The sequence below is a fragment of the Juglans regia genome, chromosome 13 (genome assembly GCF_001411555.2).
Source record: "Juglans regia cultivar Chandler chromosome 13, Walnut 2.0, whole genome shotgun sequence".
In the NCBI taxonomy this organism is placed as follows: Eukaryota; Viridiplantae; Streptophyta; class Magnoliopsida; order Fagales; family Juglandaceae; genus Juglans; species Juglans regia.
This window is the reverse complement of record NC_049913.1, coordinates 11,259,926-11,287,792: the sequence shown is the minus strand read 5'-3', so window position 1 is coordinate 11,287,792 and position 27,867 is coordinate 11,259,926. Positions and strand designations below refer to the sequence as shown.

The following is a 27,867-nucleotide window of genomic DNA, read 5'->3' as shown; positions in this document are numbered from 1 at the left end:
AGCTGTTGGATTTTTTATTTTTTTCTCCTCTTGTTCTGTTTTGGTACCATCCCCAGTGATCTTTTCAGTCTCTTCCAAGTACAAAATTTGCATATGTTGACACATCTTTTCTTCAGTCTCTACTTTTTGTTCCTTCTTAACGTTCTATCACTTCTATTTACTTTAGACTAGTAGCTAGATTCATGGTGGCACTGTGATGTAAAGCAATTACCTCCATGCAGCCCTGATTGGAGTTTGATTCCTTTTTCCTTGTCTCAAAGTGGTTTCTGGCTCTGGACCGGATCTGCTACATTTACTAATACAAAATTTCTTAAGCTGGAACTGCACTAGTCTTGGACCTTTCCAGGAGGTAAGGATTTATTGGAACATTTGCTTCAATAAAATAAAGTCTAGATCACAAGGTACACTCGATTTCTACAGTTGATGAAATAGATTGTGCAACCTACTAATAAGGATCCCAAATGCTAAACGAGCTTGGGTCTAAGAATTGCCGAATTCGAAGCAAATGATGGTGGGAATAGATGTGTCCATTTCTGCCCCAAAGAAACTAGTTGAATCCAGCTTCATTTGTATAACTGCTTGAATCTTTTACAAGCTTCCAAAATATTGCTCCTGTAACCAAATGCACTAACCCTGACAAACCCTTCGCCAGCAGGTCCAAAACCACTGCCGGGGGTGGTAACAACATGAGTTTTCTCCAGAATCTCACTGAATACATCCCACGAACTTTGGCCGGGGAAGTGAACCCACACATATGGTGCATTCTTCCCTCCATACACATTAAAACCAAGCGAATTAAATGTCTCTACTATTATGTCAGTATTTTCTTTGTAGAAACCGATCACCTCATGCATTGCCTGCAAATAGTATAAAATTAGCGTATCTTGTTATATAAGTATTTCAGAATTTTATTCGGCCATATGGCTAGAGAAGAGGAACGTGAAAGATGAAATAATTAATTGAAAAAAAAAATCTATAATTGAACAAAAATAACAAGATTTATAATGACAAATATTGCTTTTTTTTTTTTTTTTTTTTTGTTAGTAAGGAATCACAGGAATGAGAACAGAAAACAGACCTTAAGACCTTCGGGTGAAAGGCAAGCTAGACCACCAGCTTGGGCAATGTTGGATGCACCATTAAAACAAGTACAAACAATGCGGCTGAAGTCCTTGGCTACAGGAAATCCATCAGAAAATAGCAGTTCCTTTGGAACTACAGTCCAACCTAGACGAACTCCAGTGAACCCTGCGTATTTGCTAAATGATGATGTCTCGATTGCAACCTGCAATGTGCATAGTTACGAATTCATGGAAATAAATGTCTGCCGCATTGAAAGTCGAAAAAAACTCAAAAATGAATTTTCATCACTAAAGTTACCTCTTTAGCTCCAGGAATTTCAAAGATGGAACGGGGGTTGTCCTCCGACATGTACATGGCATATGCAGAATCATATACTATGATTGAACCATTGTCCTTGGCAAACTTTACCAGCTGGGTCAGTTGCTCCCTGGTTGCAGCAGCACCAGTAGGATTGTTCGGTGAACAGAAAAATATGATATCCGTTCGACAAACACCTGACAGATCAGGAAAGAAACCATTCTCTGGAGTACACTTCATATATTCAATGCTCTCAAACTTTAGTACATCCTTCCGAAACTGTCCAGTCTGGCCCATGATAACACTCGAGTCCACATAAGCCTGCACTTTAACCCATCTCTTGTAAGGAATTGATCCGTAAGCCTTTAAAAAGTTTTATCCCTACGAAGACATTTTCCATGCCACATTACTAATAGCTTATCTAACAGATGGCGCCATCAATGAAAAACATTGTTTTCCATATTGATGAAAGCAAGGTAGATGGTCAATATGATTGAAATTATGAAATGACATGCTCAAACAAGCATAACATCCTTCATGTCTTGCATCTAAGTGGCAAGACCACCTAACCAACAGCCCAAGTTAACTATCAAAATTGAATGGTAGGCCTAATAAACAAAAACAGATGTTAGATCTATGGTTTTTTCTAGGGACTGAAAGTGAATTACTAGGTAGAAACCTTGTGTTACTTAATAAAATGACTTCCCAAGTAAACCCCTTTTTCTTGTAGGCGACTTCCCTAGTAAACCCTTTTCTTCTAGGTGACTTCCCAAGTGAACCTGGTTTTATTCATTTCTAGATAATTATTATTGCTCATCCAAAAAATATTAATTTCCATAGTGAACCAATTAAATGTCTCTCAAATGCACCTCTACCACTTTCTGTATAAGATATTGCATGGGGGTGTTCAAAATAAATACTACAGTAGATCTCTGTAGGTCTTTGGCAGGTAATTCCTGCAAAATTAAGCTAAAAGAAAAAAAATACTATCACAAATTATTACCACTGGCAGGTAATTTAATGCAAAATTAAGCTAAAAGAATAAAAAAATACTATCACAAACTATTAACAATAAATAAAATCTTAAAAAAATTTACAAAATGAATACCGGTAAGACCAACTCAACCTTTTCACTTAATATATATCACAATGAAAATAGATGATTAAAAGAGAAAAAACAGAAGACAAGTCAACTGGAGAATAAATTTTATTCCTTATTTTGTAGAAGAATAAATTACAGGGTATGACGGGTCTTGCACTGCCATTGTAACATCAGCCCCAAAAACAACCTGCCAAGAGTAGAAAGAAGGCAAATTTAAATAGTGCTACATTTAAAAAATGTTGTTACAATTTAAAAAAAATTAATTATGGAATACTTTGCTGGTAAACAAAAACCATCAGTACAAGCAAACAAATATAAACAGAGGCAAAGATCAATGCAAGGAATTCAAAACCAATGTGTAAATCTAAACAAACCTGAAGGCGGGATATATCACATTTCGCACCATCTGAAACAAATATATCATCGTCCTCTATTCCGAGGTTGGTATAAAAAGTTGAAGCAATTGCAGCTCTCAAAGACTACAGATCAGCAACAGTGTTAGTCTTCAGCTATCATGAAGTTTGTCATCAAAAGGAGTTATAAATTTCAATTGTCTCATATGAAACTTCAAGTAATCTGCTTTAAGTCATGTTGATTCTGTGTTTGATCAGATCAATTTGAACCTAGAGGATGATTGCCTAAGGTCAACAGCCAGAGTAGAAACTTCAACCATACCTTTTTTTATAAGTGAAACTTAGGCCATACCTTAAATCAGCATGAATTCTAAGACTCGGTGAATGGCAACCAAAAAGTACTTTTGTAGCATGTTCACAAAAACATATATGGTTATTGATGTATTGTGAATAGATTAACAATAAGAAGCACAAAAAATGTCTAACCATATGAAATGGTTGTGTAACCATTTACAATTACTTTCTAAAGAAACAACATCAGTTTACATTTAAATCTATATGCTTGATTCTAGATGTGGTGCCGAGGTCAACTCCATGAAACAGTCAATAAAAAATCAAGAATGCCCCATACCTTTTCACCCTGCTCAGCTCCATAACCACTGTAACCCTCTAGTGTTGATAATTCCTGTGATCTCTGTCAAAGTGAAAACAATTTGATTCGGTAGCCAGCAAAGCAAGGATTCTACTTAATCGTAAACCAGATAAGAGGTAAAAATGTGCAAAATTTCATAAAGACATACAATAACATGACCATGGAATGGTTTCAATTATGTCAAGCAAAAAGCAATCCTAAAAATGTTGTTTGGTTCAGCATTTAAGCAAGGATTCTGTAAGTTGTAAACTATAACCTTAATTTTAATTTTTGAGTCAGCAATCGGGAGGGAGAGAGTTAAGCTTCATAAATCACACCTCTCGCCCCAGTTTCCAGACTGCCTTCGTTGTTATTTTTCTTCTTCTTTTTTTTTTTTTTTTGTGATTCCATTTGCTAAGCTAGTTATAGAAATATTTTAAAAGATAAAAAAGGATAAGGAAGCATAAAAACAGAGAACACCACCACGAGAGATGTGCAGAATAAAGCCAGGAGCAAGAAAAAAACGAATGAAACAGTTTACAAGAGGGGTAAAGAAGTCGTACCTTTCTCATTGCAGAAGTTATAACTTCTGGAATAGGCTCAGTAGTATCACCAATTCCAAGGCTTATCACTTGTGCATCAGGGTACTTCAGCAGGTGTGCAGCCCTCCTCCTGGCTATCTATTCACAAGAATTATAAGACAAAAATAAGATTACTAAAACACTGTTCAAAATACAAATAATGAAACAGATGTCTTCTGTGGGTTGGCTGAGGACCAGAGGTGGGGGAGGCCAGAGAGAGAGAGATCATATCACTAGGACTTTTGGAGAAAATACAACAAACTGACAAAACAATGTCCTCCGAAGACCCGGCTTTATGCACTTTTTATAAGTGACAAAAATACTAAGAAACGGAAAAAGTAGGGCTTAGTGCACACACAAAGTATACCCAAAACCATCAAATCACCCAGAAGAGAATATCATCAAAGACTAGAAACATTTGAAAACTAACCCCAAGGGGTTGGCCCAAGTGGTGAAGGCCTTGGTCTTAGGGTATCACTCTCTTCAAGGTCCAAGGTTCAACATCTCATGGGTGCAAACAATCTTTTGGGGCCACATCTCCCGATGAAAAACCAACGATTTAACCAGTTCTGAATAGAGAAACTTCCGAGGGTATGGTGCACAGGACCGGGGTTTACTGTGCAAGGGTGGGTCCGAAGGGTCCTGCCTTGGAGAGGTTCCCCGACATTAAAAAAAAAAAAAGACACATTTGAAAGCTCCAAAAAGTAGTTAAATCTTAGATGAACTAAAATCCATGAAGAAGGCGAGTCAAGAAGCTGATAATATAATTATAAGGTTCTACCAAAAAAGAAATCATGTACCATAAGGTCAATCACAGTGGAGTGAATGGAGATTTTTAGCAATAGTAAGATTATAATAATAGAAAATAGGCGCACGTGCATTATATACCTCTGGGAAAAGGTAACCCGCTTGAAGTTTGGCCAAGTTTCCATTGCGAGAGACATTTGTCTTGTAAGCTTCAAAAGATACAGAATATATTCAGCATTACTGAATATCAAATATCCACAACGGGCATGGTAAGAAGAGATGCTTCTAATTCCGTTTTGGTTCAAATAGATTTTTCACTAAGGTGGCAATTTTGTATGACGGGACACAAATTTTCCATGTCCAATAATTCACAATTCCAGCAACAACATGGGCCCCGTATATCATAGCTCCACTGCTACACAAACTCCCACTAAAACAAAATATGTCACGCAAAATTAAAGAAAAAATAGAAAACAATATCCAAAATTAGAATTGAAATGGAGATAAAAAATGGTACCAGTCTGAGATTCTTTCGGCACCGCAGCAACGCATTTAAAAATGCTGTTTCTTTTCGCCTGAAGCGAAACGTTCTTAGTCCTGCAGCATACAAACCATAAAAGTTCATTCAATCGGATCCTTTGCAAAAGAGACGGAACACGTATATATAAATATATATATATATATATATATATATATTTTAAAGAAAAAAATATTCTTTTTAGTAGCTGAGAGAACTAAGAAACCTGAAAAGAACAAATGTGATCAGGTGATTAAAGATGGGAAATAGAAGTTTACAACTTTGGGTGCGTATGATTATTTTTTAGGAACTTTCTCAGTAACCAACAGCAGAAAAGAAAATGGTACCTAGAATTAAAGTTGGAATGGACCAAGAAAGCAGAAGAAGACGAAGAAATTGTAGTGGAGAGGTGTTGCAGTAGAGACATTTTCAGCTCAAGTACGAGGATGGCGATATCTTTTTTGAGGAACAAGAAACCTTTTTAGCAAATGAAGGCCTTATTAAAACCTAGCATCCAGTCAAACGTAAGCTTCCTTGAAAGCGCAGCTTCTAAGCCCTAGCAGTCGCAGCCTAACATTGTATATCAGACTAGGTCGAAAATGGGGGAATCTTTTGATTTCTCTTCTTCTGCAGGACCATTCACCGGTCGTTTGCACTGGGTTGATGAGGCTTGGGTTTCAATGGCTTAAGCTCACACGGGAAGCTGACGGGATTTTCTCAAAGCGGGGAAGGGGCGTGCGCTGGTTTAGGGTTTTAGGTGGTTTTTTTTTGAAGGCTTTGGTCGAAATGATAAATTTTCAAAACTTCCACCGATTTTATTTCCAAACATTTCAAATCTTTAATTTTTTTATTTAATTATTATGACTTTTAAAAATTTTAAAAAAAATACAAAAGTCATAAGTCAATATAATCTTTTCAAACTTTAAAATAAAAATAATATAAAAAATAATATTTAATTAATTTTATAATTTTTAAACTTTATAATATTTTTATTTCATTTATTTATATTTCTTATCTTAAAATTTAATAAAATATTTTAATTAAAACTATTTTATTACCATTTACAAATTATTTCACTACTATTTATAAAATTCTAAAATACTAAGCATCAAAACATAAATCCACTAACCATCAACTCCAAATTAAGTCCGCATTTTTTATGCGTAGTTACTATATTTTAAAAAATATATATATATATTTCAAAATTTTGGAAACAAAACAGTTTTTATCATTTTTAGTTTATACCAACTTGTAATAGTATTATCATTGGTTTGGTTTGAGAGTTGCTCTAATTCGATCCCATCTTATCTTATTATTATAATTTTTATAAATTTTTATAAAAATTATAATAAATAATTCAATTTTTTTAAAATCACAAAATAAAATTATTATTAAAAATAATATTTTATTTAATTTTCATCTAAACTTATCCCATTTCAATATACTATCTAAACTCCGAGGCAATTCACGGGAGGGAATAGTTATTTTTCATTATTATTAGACCATTGATATTGGATTATGTAAAAATCTATCCAAATTTAAAAGGGCACCTCCACATGATTAGGTATTATTTTTCTTATTAAAATATTATCTCCTCACTATTTCTTTAAGAAACGGGCATTACATGAAAAAATTGTTGAACATAACATTACGAGCAATGGAATTGGCATTATATAGATTGCTGAACATAATAAATATAATTACAAAACAATAGATTGTACATTTGTATTCAAAATAGATTACTGAATGATAATTGTAATTATATTTCATTAACTAATTAGAATAGAAGGAGATGAAGCAGAGAAGAAAAGAGTCAAAGTGGTAACAAAGTTACAAAAGTATTAATTATCAGATAGCTAGAATATAATAACAAATATATTTGATATAATTTGATATGATACGTTAGATTGTAAAATTAATTTTATTAAAAAAATATATGTCAGTTTATAAATTTATTTTTATTTATTTATTATTACTTTTTTTATATAGATGTAACACTCATCTTTGAGTACTACTATGGGTCTCGAATTCGGGATCTAAAAAATATCCCGAATAGTGTAATTTTTTTCTTCTTTTTTTCTTTTTTTATGTATTTTTTTAATCATCATAAATATTTAAAAAAATAAAAAATTCACAATATTATTAAAAAATATCTTCTTAATCATTTAATAAAAAAAAAATCTCATACAGAACATTTTTTTTGGATTCCAAACTCGAAACCTAAAACATTTCTATTAGGTAAACTGATGCAAACCCATTTAAACTAATTATTGGCTATATTTTAGCCTCTTGAATGTTTTACGGAAGCTGATACCAGCGTGAGTATAAAACTGGGCCGCCAAACCAAGTTTGTGTCGGTACACCAAACGAACGAGCGAACTTACTTCATTCACGTTGACCACCAAAGCTTGGGCTTGGAATGATGGGCCCTGTATGTTGTACTCTGTTCGGCTCAACTAGATGAGCTCGTGCCAACATGTTTATTGTTCGGCTTGCAATTCCACTAATTTCTTCTCATTACAAATTTGAGATTTGTCGAAAGAAAGAGCGAAGTGTACATGACATGGAGCTGTCAAAAGTGAAAAGCTGTTTCCCACGTCCAAAATCATGTTCAGCTCTGCTAAGGACAACCGGCGTTAAGAAATAGAGCTTTGCTACACAACCTCCACCACACTCCACACTCCACACTTTTTTAAATTTTTTAAATTTTTAATAGAGCTTTTTAAATTTGAGATCGGTTAACGCCGTAAGTTTCACGTACGGCGTTAACCGATCGTACGTGAAACTTATGTGGAATTATAAAAAGAAAAAAAAAACCGAAAAGCAAAAAGCAAAAAGTAAAAGGCATCTCTCTTTATCTTCTTCACCTCAAATCTCTCTCTTCCCTCCATTCTCCTTCCACGCGGCTGCTTTGTTTCTCCCAACGCAACATGGGCAATGCCATAGTTCTATCCCCATGTGCAGGCAGAAGCCACCTGACCACAGTAGAGCTTGGCAAGCTCATACTCCTATGGTGGTGGATTTCTTACCACCCATAAGAACCTTTGGCCACTATTTTCTAATCCTGCTGCCATTTCTTTCAACTATTCTGCCAAAAACAATCCCATGCTTCCAAATGAAAGAAATACAACGTGAGAAACCAAAATTGAGCAACATCCTCCACATTGTGAGCCTCTCCTCCATAGTTGAGCAACTGACGGCAAACCACAACAACCACAATGTCGTAAGACAAGTTCTACCGTGTTCTCTATTTCAGGAAGTAAAAAATAAAGCAAATTCTCTTGGCCCTTAGCCTAGCTTCACCTCGCACAGAAACTTCCGACGACCTCGTGGGTCAGCTTCTCAACAAACCAAGCCAATGAATACTCATGAGAAAAATCTAACATGCGAGAAATCAAACAATCAGAACCCAACATTCAAAGTACGACAATAAACTCATTCGAAAAATAATACCTTAATGAAGCCAATTTCCTTGGCGTTGTTGTGGAAGCATTGCCTATAACACATGAGGTCGTACTTCCTGATCAACCCAACTAGAAGGCATGAGCCCTAAAAATCCAATCCACGGAAACTAATTCCTTTTAAATTAACATTTTTATTGGTAGCAAACGTCTTTTAACATCATATTAGTTTAAAGAAAAATTATCTTTCTGATCATACGAGAATACATATATATTCTGCCAAAGAAAAGAATCATCTTTTTCAAGCGATCTTAGCGAGTTATATGATTATTTTCGCAAGTATCAGAATAACAACCAACGGCACAAAACAAAACTGAACAGAAAAAAACTCTGTAAATAAATCAGAAGCTTGACAAGGATAGGAACATGTTAGATTTCTTTCGATCAATGATAATTTCTCGGGGACTAAACAAGTTGGAGGAGAAGAAGCGATATTCCGTACCAGGCGCGGGAGCTAGGGCCGTAGTTCTTAGGGTGAGAATCACACACATTGGAGTGCCCCATGATCTTGTTCTATGTCTCAGTGACAATGGTTATTACAGCACATCAGAATATTAGTCTCCATGATTCTCGCATCTCCATGATTCTTGCACTCCCACCAATTTTGCTATCCAATATTTGATTTATTTGTAACGGCATTATTTGATTTCTTTCCATGTAAAGCATCACTGTACATAGCTATATATTATTGTAAATCATTCTCAATGAAATAAGACGAATCAATTTAGCCAAACTATTGTTTAACATGGTATCAGGCCAAAACAGGTTCTGACTTACCTTTCCTTGCCGATGGCTTCCTCAACCGATGATCCTCCTCCATCTTCTTCCCCATATCTCCTCCACCCCTCTGATTCTCCTAGTCTTGTTCTGGTTTCCGGTCTCCTCACCGATGACAATTTTCCAAAATGGCAGCGTGTTATTCGCAGTGCACTCAACGCTAAACACAAGCTTTCTTTTGTTGATGGCACTCTCAATGCCCCTGCCAAAACCTCCCTTGATTATGCCCAATGGAGCCGCACCAAAGACATGGTCTTAACTTGGCTTCTCAACACAATCACCCATTCCCTAGCCAATTCCTTGGATTATCACGATGATCCTCGAGATGTTTGGCTTGATCTCGAATCTCGTTTTAGCCATGGAAATAATGCTCGCCTCTTCCATCTTAAAAGAGAAATATCCAACCTTCATCAAAACCAACTTTCTATACCCGATTACTACAACAGTATCAAACAGCTTTGGAATGAGTTGGGAAATCTCCAACCCCTCACCGATGCCACTACCTTGGAAAAAAGGGCTGAAGATGAACGCGTCTTTCAATTTCTTCTCGGCCTCAATGATTCCTACGCTGCTCTTCGGTCCCAAATCCTTGCCACTAACCCTCTTCCATCTCTGAATAAAATTTTTTCCATCCTCTTTCAAGAAGAACAACAGAGGCTCCTTCAAGTATCCCGTCTCCACCCAGAAAATATTGCTCTTGCTGCTCGGAGTTCCCCTCATCCACGGCCACCTCTCAAATGCATCGAATGCGGCAAGGATGGCCACTTACGGAATCGCTGCTGGCGTGTTATCGGCTACCCACCGGGCCGTGAACCACGCAACACCCAAAGGCCATCTCTGCTCGGGAAACCTCCTTCTGCCACCGTCCATCTCGCTGCTTCCAACCCGGTTCCAGTTGGTCCTTCATCCAGCCCGATTCCAAGACTCTCCTCCGAAACCTATCAACAGCTCATGAATCTCTTACAAACCCCTCCATCCACGGCAAATTTTGTTGGTAACTCTTTCTTAAACCCTTCTTTTTTCGATCCCCATACTGATTGGATAATCGACAGTGGCGCTAGTGATCATATGAGCCACTGTCGATCATCATTTTTGCATCTCCAGCCCCTTTCTTCGAGCCGTGAGATTCGGCTACCCACGGGTGCTGTGATTCCTGTTGAAGGCGTTGGCACCATTCAGTTGTCCGAAAATATCATCCTCTCCAAAGTCCTTTATGTCCCTCTCTTTCATTATAATCTCCTTTCTATCCCTCAACTCACTAATAATTTACCATGTGTTGCAATTTTCTCATCTTCTACAGTTTTTTTTCAGGACCTTCAATTGAAGAGGCTGATTGGAGCGGGTGAAGCTTGCAATGGACTTTATATATTTCGGCCATCAAAAGTTGATGCTTTCTCTACTCACACCCTTGACAATAAGACCATATGGCATCAACGTCTAGGTCATCCTTTCAGTTTTATTATTCTTAATATTTTGGATAGTCTTTGTACTCTTTCTTATTGTGATGTTTGTGCTCGTTCTAAACATACTCGCTTGCCTTTTCCAACTCAAGCTACTAAAAGTACGATTCTTTTTAATCGAATTTATTGTGATATTTGGGGTGGATATTCCACTGCTTCTATTTGTGGAGCACATTATTTCTTGACTATTGTTGACGATTTTTCACGCACCACTTGAATTTATTTAATGCGTTTTAAATCAGAAACCTTTAGTCATTTAATGCATTTTTTTGCCATTGTCAAAAATCAATTTAATTCAATCGTTAAACATATTCGCACTGACAATGGCCAAGAATTTCTCTCTCAAAATCTACAAACCTTTTTTCATGAATATGGCATCATTCATGAGCATACTTGTGTTGAAACTCCTCAACAGAATGGTGTTGCGGAGTGTAAACATCGACATCTCTTGAATGTTGCCCGCAGTCTTCGTTTTCAGGCACATTTACCCCTCAAATTTTGGGGCGAATGTGTTTTTACCGCTGCCTATCTCATCAATAGAACCCCTACTCGCTCTCTTCAAAATCAAACTCCTTTTCAAATCCTTCTAAATACTCCACCAACCTACACACATCTTCACGTGTTTGGCTGCCTTTGCTATGCTCAAACTCTTACTGCTCATCGCGATAAATTTTCACCCCGTGCATCGCGTTGTGTCTTCCTTGGTTATCCGAGCAACCGCAAAGCTTATAAGTTATACAATATGGACACACATGTCATTTTCTACTCCCGTGATGTTACCTTCCATGAAAATCAATTTCCCTTCCAAACTCTTGTGTCTCCACCTCAGTCTACTTCCATCATTCTCCCTTTACTTGTACCTGAAAATCCCACTACTCCTAACACTTCTCCTAACACTTCTCCTCCCACCATATCTCTCGACCCTATCCCTCCCACTTCTCGCCCACGTCGTACTATCACCCGACCTACATATCTCCTTGATTATATTTGTCCCACCATACCCACGGAGTCCATTGCTACTTCAACCGCTGCACAGTCCTCAAGTACTTCTCATCCTTTATTTACATTTATCTTTTACTCTCGTTTTTCTCCTACTCATTATTCTTTCTTAACTGCCGTTACTGCCTTTGTTGAACCTACCTCTTATTCAGAAGCTACTCGCCACTCTCATTGGCGTGAAGCTATGTCCTCTGAACTCCGTGCTCTTGAGGAAAACTCTACTTGGACTCTTGAACCACTCCCTCCTGGTAAACAACCCATTGGTTGCAAGTGGGTCTTTAAGACCAAATTACGAGCAGATGGTACTGTTGAACGTCACAAAGCTCGCCTCGTTGCCAAAGGCTACACTCAAGTTGAAGGCATTGACTACCATGAAACCTTTGCCCCAGTCGCCAAAATGACCACAGTTCGTTGTGTTCTTGCTATTATTGCTGCCAAAAATTGGATTATTTACCAAATGGATGTCAACAATGCATTCTTACACGGTGACCTTGATGAGGAAGTTTACATGAAACTTCCTCCCGATTATTGTCCTAAGGGGGAGACACGAGTTTGTCGTCTACGGAAATCCCTCTACGGCCTCAAGCAGGCCTCCCGTAACTGGTTTTTTAAACTAACATCTGTTCTTCTTACTGCAGGTTTTGTTTAGTCTCAGGCAGATCATTCCCTTTTCACTTTGATCACTGCTACAAACCTCACCATTGTTCTTGTTTATGTTGATGACATCTTGGTTGTCGGCAATGATCTATCTCAGGTTACCTACTTCAAAACCATTATTTCCACTCACGTCAAAACCAAAGATCTTGGCCCTCTCAAATATTTTCTTGGACTTGAAGTTGCTCGCTCTCCTTCTGGCATCTTTCTTAATCAACGGAAATATGCCCTGGACATCCTTATTGATAGCGGCCTTCTTGGTTCTCGCCCTGCTTCCTTCCCTACGGAACAAAACTTGAAGCTCAGCGACACTGATGGCGATCTTCTTCTGATCCCGGCTCCTATTGACGGTTAGTTGGACGACTCATTTATCTCACCATTACCCGACCCAACATTGTTTTTGCAGTGAACATTCTCAGCCAATTTATGCATGCCCCCCGGGTTCCGCACATGACTGCTGCCACACGTGTTCTTTGTTACATTAAAGGCACTCCAGGCCAAGGTATTTTTTTCCCTTCCTCTAATGATCTGCATGTTAGTGCTTATACTGATTCTGATTGGGCCAGTTGCCCCACCACTCGTCGCTCCACTACCGGTTTCTTTATCACACTTGGTTCTAGTCCCATTTCTTGGCGTACTAAGAAACAAACAACTGTTGCTCGCTCTTCTACCGAAGCTGAATATCGTGCCATGGCCGTCACTACATGTGAACTCGTCTAGATTCAACAGCTGCTTCATGATCTTGGCATCTCTCACAAAGACCCTATGACTCTCTATTGTGACAATCAATCTGCCCTTTACATTGCTCAAAATCCAGTTTTTCACGAGTGTACCAAACATATTGAAATTGATTGCCACATTGTACGTGACAAACTTCGTTCGGGGTCTCTTCACCAACGCTCATCTTCCTTCTTCCGAGCATATTGCCGACATCTTCACCAAAGCCTTGGGTTCTGATCTCTTTCATCACTTATCTCACAAGTTGGGCATTATGGATCTTCATGCGCTAACTTGAGGGGGAGTATTACAGCACATCAGAATATTAGTCTCCATGATTCTCGCATCTCCATGATTCTTGCACATCCCACCAATTTTGCTATCCAATATTTGATTTATTTGTAACGGCATTATTTGATTTCTTTCCATGTAAAGCATCACCGTACATAGCTATATATTATTGTAAATCATTCTCAATGAAATAAGACGAATCAATTTAGCCAAACTACTGTTTAACAATGGTTTTGCAGTGGCTCATGGTAGAGAGTGGGTGTTTTGTGTTTTGGTGCGGGAAATAGAGGCTTACAGTGGCTTGGGTGCAGTTGGCGCCTTGCGTGGGAGGTATATGGGCTGAGAGCACAAAATTTCTTTGTTTTAGCGCTGTAAAACATAGGAGTAATGGCAACTGGGAGGTTTGCTGGGCTGTTTTCATGGAGTCTCTGGCGTGATGTAATGCCTTGCGAGATGGTTGGAGTTGCCTTGCTTGAAAGGATTCATGTGTGGTGACGATAGCTACGAGGTGGAGATGCTTCACTGAAGCCTGAAGGTTTGCGGCAGTGGTGGTTTCTTTGCTCAGAAAAAGGGGCCATACATGATTGGTTTCCTGAAGGAGATGGACGTGCATGGGCACTAGGTGTCTTCAAGGGAGAGGGAGTGGTCTAACGGAGATAGAGATGGAGGGAGGGAGAAATGAAATTTCGAGCGGGAGAGAGGGGGAACGAAATGGAGAGGGAGAGGAAAGAAAAAATAAAATGGGTGACGTGACACGCCAGTTGCACCAGGCAGTTGTATCTATCATTTTTGTATATATATATATATATATATATATATGACCATCTGGTCGAAGAATCTAGAGATGCTACCTGCATGGTGCATGGCGCATGGCGGGAGCACCCCCTCTCCGCCTCGTACCAGGGGGTGGGGTTGAAATTGACCCCACCCTGCCCCCCGCTCAACTCAATACACATTGGGTCTAAAAAAATTTTTGCCCAAATTATAATATAATTAAAATTTATACATTAAAAAAAGAAACTCATTAGAGTTGTATTTTGGATTGTCTTGGCCTCATAGACCAACCATTATATAGAAGGTCAAAGTAATACAATAGTCATACTTAAACAATGTGGGACTTACTGTTAAGTCAGTAAGTCCCACATTGCTTAAGTGTGACTATTAACTTGAATTCAATTTCAAGTTTTTAACAAATTGTATATATCTATCTACAATATATTTATATAAATATTAAAAATTATAATTTTTTATGTTAAAAAGGTAGGGGTGCAAAGTGAAGGGCTAGGTTGGGGCGGATGGGGGCGAGCCCCCGCTGCCCACCCCTACAAGAATCTAAGAATCATACCACATTTATAGAAATGTGGATACTTAGGCCCGTTTGGAACTTGGACTAAACTAATCGATTAGTTCAGTCTAATTTTAAACTGATTCTGACATTCAAACACCTAATTCTCAAATCACTAAACTCATCTCAATTTAAAACCTTTTTACACATGAGACTCACACCCTCTTTCAACTCAACACCTTTTTATACGCGGGATCCACAATTTTTTTCAACTTCTCATAAATACATCTAAACTCATCATAAGTGGACCTCACAAAATTTACTCCACCATCTCAACTCACTACTATTCATAAAGAATTCAACTAATCTCAACTCAGCTCAATATTCATAAAGAACCCTTTAAGATTTGTAGAATATTAAAGGGTAATATTCTACAAATCAAACGGACTAATTATTAGCATGTAATGGGAGGAGTTTTTTTATTTCCTTTTGGTGATACACTTGTTGAAATCTTATTTCTTTATTTATTAGGATGATATTGTATTAGTAATTAATTTCATAGATGCATATTATAACTATGACTCACAACAGACTTGGCGCGCTTTGCTTGTTACGAGCAACTCGGGGTGACTAATGCCGGTTTGTTCTTCAACTATCATTTTGGGACCATCAGTGCCCATTGAAAAAAAAAAGAAAAGAAATATATTTCAATCGTGTAAGATGCATTTCAAATTTATTCCTTAAAAGGATTACAAGCCAATTTTTTTTTATAGGTAAATAACATTTTATTGATCATAAGAGTAGACAGAAATCTAAGCACACGGTCATATACAAAAGCAATGCTAGTTATACAAGAAATTCATGATCGCTCGTACCATTAAAATCAATTACAATCGATCAATGGAACAAAGTATTAAAAATGAAAGTTCCTCACGATTTATGAAACTTGTCTCATTCCTCTCACTAGTGTTATCAAAAGAGCATTAATGAGCCATGGAAACTAGAACACAACACAATTGAAGCAGCAGAATGATCTAGTTATGTTGTCGGTAGATGACTGCAATGACTATTGTTCACAGCTTCAGACACGAGAACACAAATATAGTAGCATATATACTCAAGATCTTGGACTGAAGAAGGACAACTAATATACCATTTTTTTCCTTCTAGGCAACCGAAATACCATATTACTATTTAACTATGTTGGTGTGAAGAGCACATTATCCACGTCACTTAAATGGTAAAATTTGATTTGTAAGATTTAAATTTTAAAATTTTATCTTCCAAATCAAAAGAGAGAGACATAACTTAAAATGACTTTGAATATTACTATGTATGATGTATAATGACAGAAATATATGCATTATACATTAAAAGCAATAATGATTGTAATTTCCAGAAATTTTCTAATATAATATAGCTCCAACAATGTAGCAATACAGAGCCTTTGATACCTTCGTTCAATCCCCATGCCTTGTGATCAGCAGGAAGCAACTTTATGTACTCAAAAGTGAAATATCCATCCAAGAATCAGAAGCCATTTGTGGCTACCACCTGCTACAAATTTGCTTGTGAAGATACACTCGCATGCCATTACACTGATCCTCATTAACGGTGCTAAAATGCATGGCATCAATATCATAATTATCTCTATGAGCTCCAATTTTCATGACATTGAAACTAAAACTCTTACTGATATATCATATATTTACAAGGTAATATCATTAAATGCCCACCCTTTCAGCAGAAATAGCCATTGTTTCTAGTATGTCAGCTTCTACATTGGAAGATATACAACTGAAGTAGAAAACCGCACTCATTATAGAATCAATTAGCAACACAAATGAATACATGACCACCAAAAGAGGCCCTTCCCATATCCTTGAAGACCCATCTCCATAGCTCAGTGTCTTCACTCTATGCTCAAACAACCCCTCAATAAAAGCCATCCCAACAGTGGATCCGAGAAATATCAAAAGACCCACTTGAGTCTGACCCTTAATCAACACACTGGACCGCAGCATTGCATGATGTCCTGAAACATCCTCCAACACAGAAATCACAATAGCAATGTTGCAAATAATGATTGCATTGGCAAAGATGACCGAGAAAACAAGCCCTGCCATTACCGCGGCGTAGACAATCATACCTGGAGACAACCCAATTACAGCAAATGCATTGCACACGGCAACAAGTAGAACACAAAACAATGTGACACAGCCAACAACCAAAATGCAGACCCACAAATAGGTCGAAACTAGACGCCTCCAAATCTTGGCAATGATCACGTAAAATTTAGACACAGAGAACTTCTTCCTGGAATAACTACAATCTACCGAATAAACCACTGCAGCTTTTGATAACAACGACATCGTGATGTACAAGGGGAAGCACATTGCTGATGAAACAACCATCTCTGCGAAACGCTGGCATGACTGTTTCACAAGAGACGTGAGAGGCAGTCCACTGGACTTGGCCACCAACAAAAGCTCAATAATCAGTCTCCTCACAATCGAATGATTTGCTAACACGTTGGGTAGAAAAACGGCAGCTAAGGGGCAGATGAGCAATGCAGTAATCATCATAAACCCCGACAGATTGTAGCGGAGAATCTTAACTGATTCTCTTAAGATCTCCAAGGCATTCATTGAACGGAACTGGGAATTAGGCACAGTGACGTTATCAGAGGATTCCAACTCCAATTTTCGCAAATGGGTCTCTTCGGATCCGTCTTTTTTCAAATGATCCAATCTATTTCTAGGTGGTGTACCATAAGCAACTTCCATTTTCATCAATTTCTTCTTTACAAACTCAACAACTTCCAGAAACACAAAGGGTTTTTGAGAGCTAGAGCTGGCTCTGTAACTGAAAATCAAGGATGCAGGAAAAGTACATACAATGCGAATAAGATCTGAGAAGGCAAAACCAGTGGAAGAAAGTGAGTGTCACGCAATTAATAACGATAGAATACCTGAACATGTGGATTAGCAGTGATGATCATGGAGAGTAGTTCACATGGGAGGAAGGCATGGTCGGGGGTAGTGAATGCGCCAAAGGGTGTTAAGGAGGGGTCTCGTGGCGGAAAATGGGTATGATTTGCGTGACTGTGTGAGGAGTCGAGAGTAGAGGCGTGTGGTGTGGCTTTGGGTTCTGACAGCCGACAGGAGATGTCGATAACTAGTTTTGGTGGGCTCAAATGACGTGCATGCAATTGCGAAATAAGTTTATTGCCATTTTTGAAGGAAAATGATAAGATTACTTCATATTTATTATTAATTTATTCTTTTTTTTTATATTTAAAGGTTTTTTAATTTTTAATTTTATTTAATGGTTAAGAAAGTGATTATTAATAAAATTATATATTTTTTAATTTTTTCTTAATTATTAAGAATGTCAAAAAAATATTTAAAATAAAATAAAAAATTTTGAAATGGGTGGGTCTATGCCCACCGCTGGATCTCCCGCTGGGTGCTCCCGCTAATACATTTTGTGTTTTTTTTATTTTTTTGCTTTTTTTTATATGATTTTTTTAATATCTTTAAATATTTTTAAAAAATAAAAAAATTCACAATAGTATTAAAAAACACTTACTTAATAACGAAATTAAAAAAAAAAACTAAAAAATAAAATAAAAACAGTCTAACGGGAGCTCCAAGCGGGACCCCCCAACGGTAAGCATAGCTTTTTTCATTTAAAATATAATATGAGTGGTAAAGGAGGAGTAAACCGGTTGGAAGGGTATCATTACCCATTTTTTAAAGAACGATAATACCCTTCCAGCTGGTTAACAACCGGTTTACAATTAGGGCAATAAAATAATTTTATAATTTTATCGATTTATAATGATAAAATTGTTTTTTTTATAAATTTTTTAAAATAATTTTTTCACATTCATAAACATTACGAAAAAATTTAAAAAAAAATATACAATTTTGTTAATAGTGTTAATCATTAAGTAAAAAAATAAATAAAAATAAACAAAATACTCGAATGATAATTTTGAGTAGTAACTTTGAAGGGGCTTGTAGCATTTTTCTTTTACAAAATTATAAAATCTTTTTTACATAATTTTTTTATTAGTATTTTAAATTTTTTAATATCTAAGTTGTGAACTAGTTGTCAACAGTGGTAAAGCTATCATTTTTCTTTTTTAAATAGGAGAAGTCGAGTAAAAGATTTTTTACAAAAATAAATTTATAAATTGACATAATTTTATATAATATAATAGATTTATTTTATAATAAAAATAGTTTTACAGTCTAACGTACCACATCAAAACGTGTCAGTTTATAGATTTATTTTGGTGAAATATTTTTGTAACTAAAACATTTCTTTTTAACAATAATGTACATATAATAAGAATTTACCACTCAATTTTAAATAAGGAAAAATTTATTTATCGTACTTTTTATTATAATCTTCTCAACATTACTTGATGTGACATTAAATGATAGATTCACAAATAAAACATAATAAATAGTCTCTAATCATTTAATATTATATCATAGGATGATAAGAAAATGATGGTAAAAATAATGGTGAGTAGTATTACTCTTACATCCAATCACTTCACTTGAAAAAAAATATGAATAAAGTTGTAAGTGTTGGAATGGTAGCTTGATTTCTTGTTGAAAATGTCATTCCAGAGATTTAGCTTGGCTATGGCTTAACCCTAGCTCGACCTTGGCTCAAGCTAATTAACTTTAGCTCGACATTTTGTTCGAGTAAACTTCAAGCAAATTGTTCGATTGACATTCGCTCGAGCGAGCCCAGGCAGACTGTTCACTTGACACTAGCTTGACAGTCAACTTGAGCAAATGCCAGACAGATTGTTCACTCAACATTTCGACACGCTGCTCGAACGAATGTTCATAATTAAGAATTTTCATGTCATACAATATAAATACATGTTATTTTTCATTGTTTGGAATTTTGAGTAGCCAGAATAAAGAGAGAGAAAGAGAGATCATTTTGTGAGATTCATGAGAGTTCATTGAGTGTATTGGGGGCACTAAGATTGAGGATTTTGTGATTGATCTCTTGTGCTCCACTTTTATTGATAGTGAATTCATTAAGACCGACCCCGCTAACAGATGTAAGCTCACACTGAGTCGAACCACTTCAATCTTAATGTTATGTGTGTAATTATTAATTTTTTTTTATTTGTTTCTGCTATTTCACTTTAACTTAATTGCTGATTACCCGTTAATCTCAACAATAAGAAATATTTCCTGTGAATCATTATTTTTTAAAAATAAATGATTTGATCTGGTGATTTAATATCGAGATATTTCTTTTGCCATGAAGGGGGAAATAGCGTCAAACTATAAGACCATTGATTATTGTGCTGAGTTTGGATCCGATACCGCCACACACTATCAAAGGTGGCTTATTGGCATATGCCGAGTTCTTTTTATTTATCTACTGAATGAGTTTTTCTATTTAAAAATTGAGTAATGCTATATAAAATTATAGAATGTATAAACACTGTACAATCGTTTTAAAAAATAGTAGAGTCTATTATTAAAAAATTAATTTATTTTTATGTGGATATCATATTTATTCACTTTTTTCAAAATGACTACATGGCGCTTGCTCACTTACAACTGCAAGTATCATTTCTCTTACAAATTAGATAGGAAGACATATTTCATATGCCACGACAATATTTGATTTATAATAAAGTTCCTTTGAAAATTATGTATCACTATCAATCTCCTATTAAAAAATTAAGGGGAGGCAAAAAAAAATAGTTTAATAGATCAATGATTTGCAAATTACAATTTAATTCAAGCACGTAAGAGTCAAGCCTTGTTTGATAAGTGAGATTATGTCACCTCATTTCATAATTTTCATTTTAAATATTATTTAAATATAAATATTTTTTTATTTTTTAATTTTTAATTTTTTTTATTTAATCATTACCTAATCATTATAATTTTTCTAAACTTCCACACGAAATATAAAAAATAATACAACTTTTAAATTTCAAAATAAAAATTATATTATAACAAAACTTTTTTATTTTATAATATTTTTATTTAACTTTTTTATTCCTATTTTTTAAAATCCAATATAACATATTAATTTAAATTATTTAACTATTATTCACAAATAACTTAATTTATCGATATCTTAAAATATGATACTTTTAACTCATATAATCAGGATGAGAAAATTAAAAGAAATATAATATGTTATTCTAATATAATAATATAATATGGGACCATTGGTCCACTACGCATATTAATCAAAGCCATTTCTATGGAACGTGCACAGAATCAAACGAGCACATTCTAATTTGTATTTAAGCCCATATTTGGGAACATAGTTATTCTTATATATTTTTAGATTATTTTATTATTATTAATAAATAATTTACTATTATTTATAAAAGAAAATTTTGATATAGAGATGGAAGATTATTCTTAGATTTCGAAATCAAGCCTTATGTTATCTTGTCTAAAAATTTTTAATTATTATTTATAAATTATTCACTATTGATAAATACTACTATATAATTCTATATTCGGGAGAAGTTTTATTTGCAATCTCTACTTGAAGACTATATATGCGAGTTCTTTATTAAATAATAAAAAAAATATTTTTATAATTTTAAAAAATTTTAAAAATAAAATTATCTAGACATAGATTTCAGTCGTAACATTACTCTAAGAGTAATTCTACATACAATCATAAAATGTGTAAACGTCGCATAATCACTTTCTTTAAAAAAGAATAGAGTCCACTATTAAAAAAATAATTTTTTTTCAAATATACTTTATATTTTATTTATTTTTTTAAAATAATTACACAATAATTACATAATTCACAATTATAAATATATTTCCTCTCTTACGCCAATATTCAGGAGAAATATAATATTCATACAACGGAGCCCGGTTGCGTCATGCGTGATGGGAACGAGGTTGTCTTTGTCTATATTTATTCTTTTATTTAATCCAAGAGACAGACCATTCCCCCCTTCACAACTTAACAAGCTGATCACTGAAATCAATCCAATCTACCTTTCTCGAGAAGAAAGGAAACAAACGACAAACGAATCCCGCCGCCACCGCCTCCCGTCTGCTTCTTCTTCCTTCTCCATCATCACGCTTTTTCATTCATCTCCAAGCTCGCTAATTTTTTCAAGTGGGACGATCAATTCGATTCCGGCATGGCGACCCCAGCACCGCGTCTGGGCATCTGCACGGTTCTCTCTGAATCGAAGCGCATCCTCAATGCACACGCTCGTCACTTCCTCGCCCTCTCCGTCCTCTTTCTCCTCCCTCTCTCCTTCTCCCTCGTCGTCTACCCGACGCTTATACAACTCCTTACCGATCCCACGCCTAACAACTCCCAAGTCCTCCTCAGATCTCTCCCTTTTAATTTCCATGACCATCATCATCAACAACAACCACCCATCTCCTCCAACTCCCTTATCCTCTCTCTCCTCTACACCGTCTTCGTCTTAGCCTTCTCTCTCTTCGCTTTCGGCTCCATCACCTTCAGCGTCTTCCACGGCTTCTATGGCCGACCCGTCAAGCTTGTCTCCGCAATCAAATCAATTTTCACTTCTTTCTTGCCCCTCTTGGTGACGGTCATCATTTCCCAGGTCGTTGTCTCTCTGCTTGCCATTGCTTTTGGGCTTTTCTTGTTCTTCGTAACGAGAGTGATCGAGCTGTTTGGGATTGAGGTCGAGTATTCTTCACCTTATTTTGTAACGTTTTACGGGGTTGTGTTGCTTCTTTTGGCTATGGTATTTGTATATTTGCAAGTGAATTGGACCCTCGCATGTGTGGTTGTGGTGGTGGAATCTAGCTGGGGTTTCGAGCCGCTGAGGCGGAGTGCGAGTTTGATCAAGGGTATGAGAGGGGTAGCGCTGTCGTTGTTATTGTTTTTTGGGACTTTTGCGGGGATTGTGGTTTGGACGGGTGCGGTTTCGGCGGTGGGATCGGATGGAGCAAGTGAAGGGTGGAGAAGTTGGGGGTTTGTTGTGCAAATTGTGGCGACCTCCACTTTGCTTATGCTACTTCTGCTTTACAATGCCGCAGCGAACACGGTGTTGTATATGTATTGCAAGGCAATTCATGGGGAGCTAGCCATCGAGATTGCTGAGGAGTTTGCTAGGGAGTATGTTAGCTTGCCATTTGATGATGGGAAGGTCCCTCATGTAGTTTCAGTTGTGATAAGTTGATTTAGGATGAGGTTAGTGACCTCTGTAATTGATGCTCCAAACCTTTATTTCAATTACTTTTTCTCTTTTGGGCTGTCTTTTCCTTGCTACATTCGTTTCTGGTTTGTAGTATGTGAAGCTTTCCATATGAATGAATGAATACCCTTAGATGAGATCTCAATTCTGAATTTGGTCTTATTTGTTGTTTTTGATCGACAACAGTGCGGTTCTTTTTTGTTACGCATTATGGTTTGTTTTCATTCTCATGTTCCTGATAAAAGTGGGATTTGTATTGGGTCTTATTGTGCTCGAACTATCATTCATGATACTTATTTAAAGCAAGATCAGGTATGATATTGAATGACTTTGTTCCAATTCAGTGTGGTAATAATTGCGATGTCTCAGTTTCATTAAGCACTCATCCATTTAGCCGCAGTATTAAATTTACTGATTACATCCTTCTAAAGAGTAAAGACCTTGGGATCCTCTGAAAAGAAGGCATTGATTGACTCACGTGTGCTTTGATGTTCTTTTGAATTTTGTAATCCTGCATTAGCCTATATTATAAATGGGTGAGGGGAACTAGCTCAAGCGTTTACTTAACTACTTGATGAAATAATGTGACAGAACTGACAACCCAAGATAAAAGGCCTCCTGAATTGCACTGAAATAAATGGCCCTGCTTTAGCAATATTATCCTAACATTTCTGAATGATTATTATTCATGTTAAGGAAGAAATCAAGGCCAGTCACGTTTCTGCAATACCAAAGGAAGCTGCTAACAGCACCAATGCAAGCAAAAACTCAGTCACAGCAGAGGACAGCCACGCACAGCAGAGGAGCAAAGATTCTTCTAGAAATCAGAAACCGTTTCTGGTAGGACAGGTGTCAATTGATCCTAAAGTCGTGGAAATTTGTTAGTTGTAGAATTGTCTATATAAAGACTGTAAAGCCACGGCAGAATGGTATGGAAAACAAATGAATGAAATGAATTTTTCTCGAGTATTCTGTCAAGCACATGGTATGCATACTGAGCAATTATCTCATTATGGTATCTAGAGCCTTGCGAGACGCACGTCGATTTTTTTCCCTTTCTGTTCAGTCACAGAGCCGAATTCTCCATCTCCACTATCATTACTACACAGAATGGCGTCTGGTGATTCATCTCCAGTCTCCACTACACAGAATCCTCCATTTCTCGTTACTCCTACTACTCTATAATCGGCAAGTCATTTTATCACAATAAAACTCACCATTGACTCTTTTATGGAAAGCATAGATGGTGCCCTTTCTCAAGGGACGCCAACTATTTGGTCATGTGGATGGATCCTCTTCCATGCCTCCCCCATGCTTGATGATCACCCAAATCCCAAATACACTCGGTGGTTATTGCTTGACCAACTCCTCTTGTCTGCAATTAATTTAGCACTATCTGATCAAGTTCTTGCTGCCTCCTTAGACGCCGCAGGCCAGCCTCTCTCTCTCCATCGGAATTTTCAGTGTATTTACTTGCTGGGCTTGGGACTGATTATACCCCCCCTAGTAACCTCTCTTACCATTGGGGCTGACCCTCTTTCTTCTCAACAAATATACAGTTTTCTTGTCACCCATGAGTCGCGTCTTGCCCATCAAACCCAGTCACTTCTCAATGGTCATTCTCTAGCCGCTCACAATACTACTATCAAATCACCTCCAGCCTTTGTTCCATCTCATCAGAGAAGAGGAACTTGGATTTTTCGTGGTCGAGGTGGAGGAGGTCTGCATAATCCTTCCTTCTTCTCCACTCGACCAGATAATAGGCCTCTATGTCAAGTTTGTAATAAGCCAGGGCACGCTGCCCTCTCATGTTATCATTGATTTAGGTACGTTTGAGTAGTGAAAAGTGTTGAGAAGTATTGATAATGTTTGTGAATAGTAGTGAAAAAGTAATAATAAAATATTTAAATAGTAGTAAAAATTAGGTGAAAAGTAATGAATAGTAAAAAAGTAGGTAAAAAGTAATAATAAAATAAAGAATAGTAGTGAGAGTACTTGAGGTACTCTCACTTGCCAAACACACATTAATCACATTTATCAAACTGCTCCCCCCCTTCACTGTCAACCAATATCACCACTATACCTCCAACCCCACATCATACAAATTCCTGGTTTCCTGATACTGTTGCAACCAACCATTTCACACATGATTTTAGCAACCTATTTGGATTATTCATCATACCAGGGCTCGGATCAAGTGAGCATCGAAGATGGCTCTACTATGCCTATTCAGCACATGGGTTTTGCACATCTTCACACCTCCTCTGACAACTTTCTTCTTTCTCAACTTCTTCATATTCCCTCAATTACAAAAAATTTGTCATCAATTCTTCAGTTTTGTCATGATAATTCTGTCTATTTTGAGTTCCACTCTAATTATTTTCTTGTGAAAGATTTGCAAACTCGGGAGGTTCTACTTTCAGGGCACCGTTAAAAATGGATTGTATGTCTTGCCTGCAGATGCCACGACCTCATCATCAATTTCGGCTTCTCCCCAAGCACATATTGGTGAATGAATTTCCTTCTTCCAGTGGCATTTCTGGCTTGGACATCCATCCCCAAGAACTACTGCCTTTATAATTCGTTACTTTAATCTTCCCATCAATTCACACACATCTGTTTCCCATTGCTCAGCTTGTTATCAAGGCAAAACACATGCACTTCCTCGCTCTCCATCACCTTCTCGATCCACACATCCATTTGAATTACTATTTCAAGATGTTTGGGGTTCGGCCCGAGTGTTATCGTCCAATGGTTGTAGGTTTTTCTATTGTTGATGATTACTCTAAGTACATTTGGATTTTCCCAATTCAATCAAAATCATATGTTTCCTCAGTTTTTATTGCCTTTTTACAATATGTCAGTAATTATTTTTCTTCTAATATAATGGCTATTCAATCTAACTGGGGCAGTGAATTTAGGCTCTTTAAAAAAATTCTTCAATCCTTTGACAATGTTCATTGTCTTACATGCCCTTATTCGCATACTAAAAATGGAACGGTTGAACGTCGTCATATACATATAGTTGAAACAAGACTTTCTTTTTTAACACAGGCATCAATGCCAAGTCAATACTAGTCTGAGGCATTTCAAACTTCTATTTTTCTTATAAATAGAATGTCTAACCCAATTTTAAAAAATAAGTCTCCCTTTCAAATTCTTTTTAAAAAATCTTCAGATTATAATTTTCTTCAGATCTTTGGCATTGCTTGCTGGCTAAATTTACGTCCGTATAGTTTTCATAAGATGGACCTTCGGTCACACTTTGTGTTTTTATGGGCTACAACCCAGATCATAAGGGATAATGTTGTCTTCATATCCCATTAGGCCGAACCTACATCTCTAGATATGTAATCTTTGATGAAACTCATTTTCCTTTTACCTCTAAGTCCAATTCATCCTATCACGCTCGGCCCGTTTCCATACCTTTACTCCAACCCACTAGCCCTTTTTTACAAACTCATCACACGTCCAGCACACATGCAGTTACAATCATCCTCAAATTCGTCTGGCCCACTCCTTCAATTTGCTCGACCCACTTCACCTACAGCCCAATCTATCCCACTATCATCAAATCTCAATCCAACTTTACCTTCAGTCTCTCCATCCGATTCACATCCAACGTTTTTCTCACCCTCTAGCTCCTCTCAATCCCTAAATTCCCAACTTCTAAAATTCACAAGTCCTTCCTTTAAGCTTCCTCCGGCATCGTCTACTACGGCACAAACTCACAACTCTCATCCAACAGTCACACGTGCTAAGGTAAACACTAAATGCACTCTAACACGCACAGATGGAATTGTCCTTTGGCCTCAACAAAAACCCTCCTTTCACTCACCATCTCTGCACATACTGATGTTCCAGAAGAGCCCACCTCCTGCACTGAGGCCTCTAAATTTTCTAAATGGCGAGAAGCCATGAAAATGGTTCATGCCCTTTTACACAACCATACGTGGGAATTGGTCCCCCATCACCCTCCTTCAATGTTTTGGGTCCCAAATGGATACTCAAAACAAGAGGAAAATTGATGGAACTTAGAAAGGAATAAAACACGTCTTGTGGCCAAAGGCTTTCATCAACAAGTCGGAATCGACTACACTGAAACTTTTTCCCATATCATTAAACCCACCAAGATCCGAATTCTTCTCTCCCTTGCTGTTACTTTCAATTGGCCACTGCAACAATTAGATATATAAAATGCATTTTTACATGGTGATTTGGAGGAGGCAATTTATATGCGACAACCCACAAGTTTTGTGCATTCTGACTTTCCCTCTCATGTGTCCAAATTGAAAAAGACCATTTATAGCCGAAAACAAGCTCTTCGAGCATGGTTTTCTAAGCTCAGTACTAAGCTATTTTCGCTTGATTTTCAAGAGTCACAGTCTTATACTTCTCTTTTTCTTTATCGTAATGCATCTCATATTGTTTTCATTCTTATATATGTTGATGACATTATCGTTAATGGGTCTAGTTTACATTTACTTTATGAGTTCATTTCTGCACTCGGCATGTCGTTTCCCGTCACAAACTTAGGCCAATTGCATTACTTTTTAGGAACTGAAATCTACCGAGATGATAAATGGTTGTACTTATACCAATCTAAATATATTTTGGATCTTCTTCATCGTACAAATATGCATAATGCCAAGCCAACTTCCACTCCCATGTCATCCTCTCTTAAACTCACGGCATTTCAA

The 27,867-nt window shown here is 36.8% G+C and overlaps 3 protein-coding genes across 4 annotated transcripts; 1 reads left to right on the top strand and 2 right to left on the bottom strand.

Moving 5' to 3' along the window:
* Nucleotides 1-6,070, bottom strand: LOC108992925 (LL-diaminopimelate aminotransferase, chloroplastic-like). The gene is made up of 10 exons (XM_035684480.1): nucleotides 5,659-6,070; nucleotides 5,312-5,391; nucleotides 4,936-5,003; nucleotides 4,030-4,146; nucleotides 3,467-3,529; nucleotides 2,857-2,961; nucleotides 2,619-2,669; nucleotides 1,381-1,701; nucleotides 1,079-1,285; nucleotides 1-857 (listed from the first exon to the last, which is right to left on the bottom strand). Exons 1-10 carry the CDS (start codon nucleotides 5,736-5,738, stop codon nucleotides 564-566), a joined length of 1,386 nt encoding a protein of 461 aa, XP_035540373.1. The 5' UTR covers nucleotides 5,739-6,070; the 3' UTR covers nucleotides 1-563.
* Nucleotides 6,071-16,347: 10,277 nt separating this feature from the next.
* On the bottom strand, nucleotides 16,348-18,152 carry LOC109020829. The gene is made up of 2 exons (XM_019003350.2): nucleotides 17,927-18,152; nucleotides 16,348-17,820 (listed from the first exon to the last, which is right to left on the bottom strand). The coding sequence occupies exons 1-2, from the start codon at nucleotides 17,932-17,934 to the stop codon at nucleotides 16,680-16,682; spliced, it is 1,149 nt and encodes a 382-aa protein (XP_018858895.2). The 5' UTR covers nucleotides 17,935-18,152; the 3' UTR covers nucleotides 16,348-16,679.
* A 3,767-nt stretch (nucleotides 18,153-21,919) lies between these two features.
* Nucleotides 21,920-24,128, top strand: LOC109020830. 2 transcript variants are annotated; one of them, XM_019003351.2, is made up of 2 exons: nucleotides 21,920-23,163; nucleotides 23,864-24,128. In XM_019003351.2, the coding sequence occupies exon 1, from the start codon at nucleotides 22,133-22,135 to the stop codon at nucleotides 23,150-23,152; it is 1,020 nt and encodes a 339-aa protein (XP_018858896.2). In that variant the 5' UTR covers nucleotides 21,920-22,132; the 3' UTR covers nucleotides 23,153-23,163; nucleotides 23,864-24,128. The 2 variants fall into 2 exon arrangements, with proteins under 2 accessions (XP_018858896.2, XP_018858897.2); XM_019003352.2 differs by having other exon boundaries at nucleotides 21,933-23,163; nucleotides 23,868-24,106.
* Nucleotides 24,129-27,867: the final 3,739 nt, after the last annotated feature.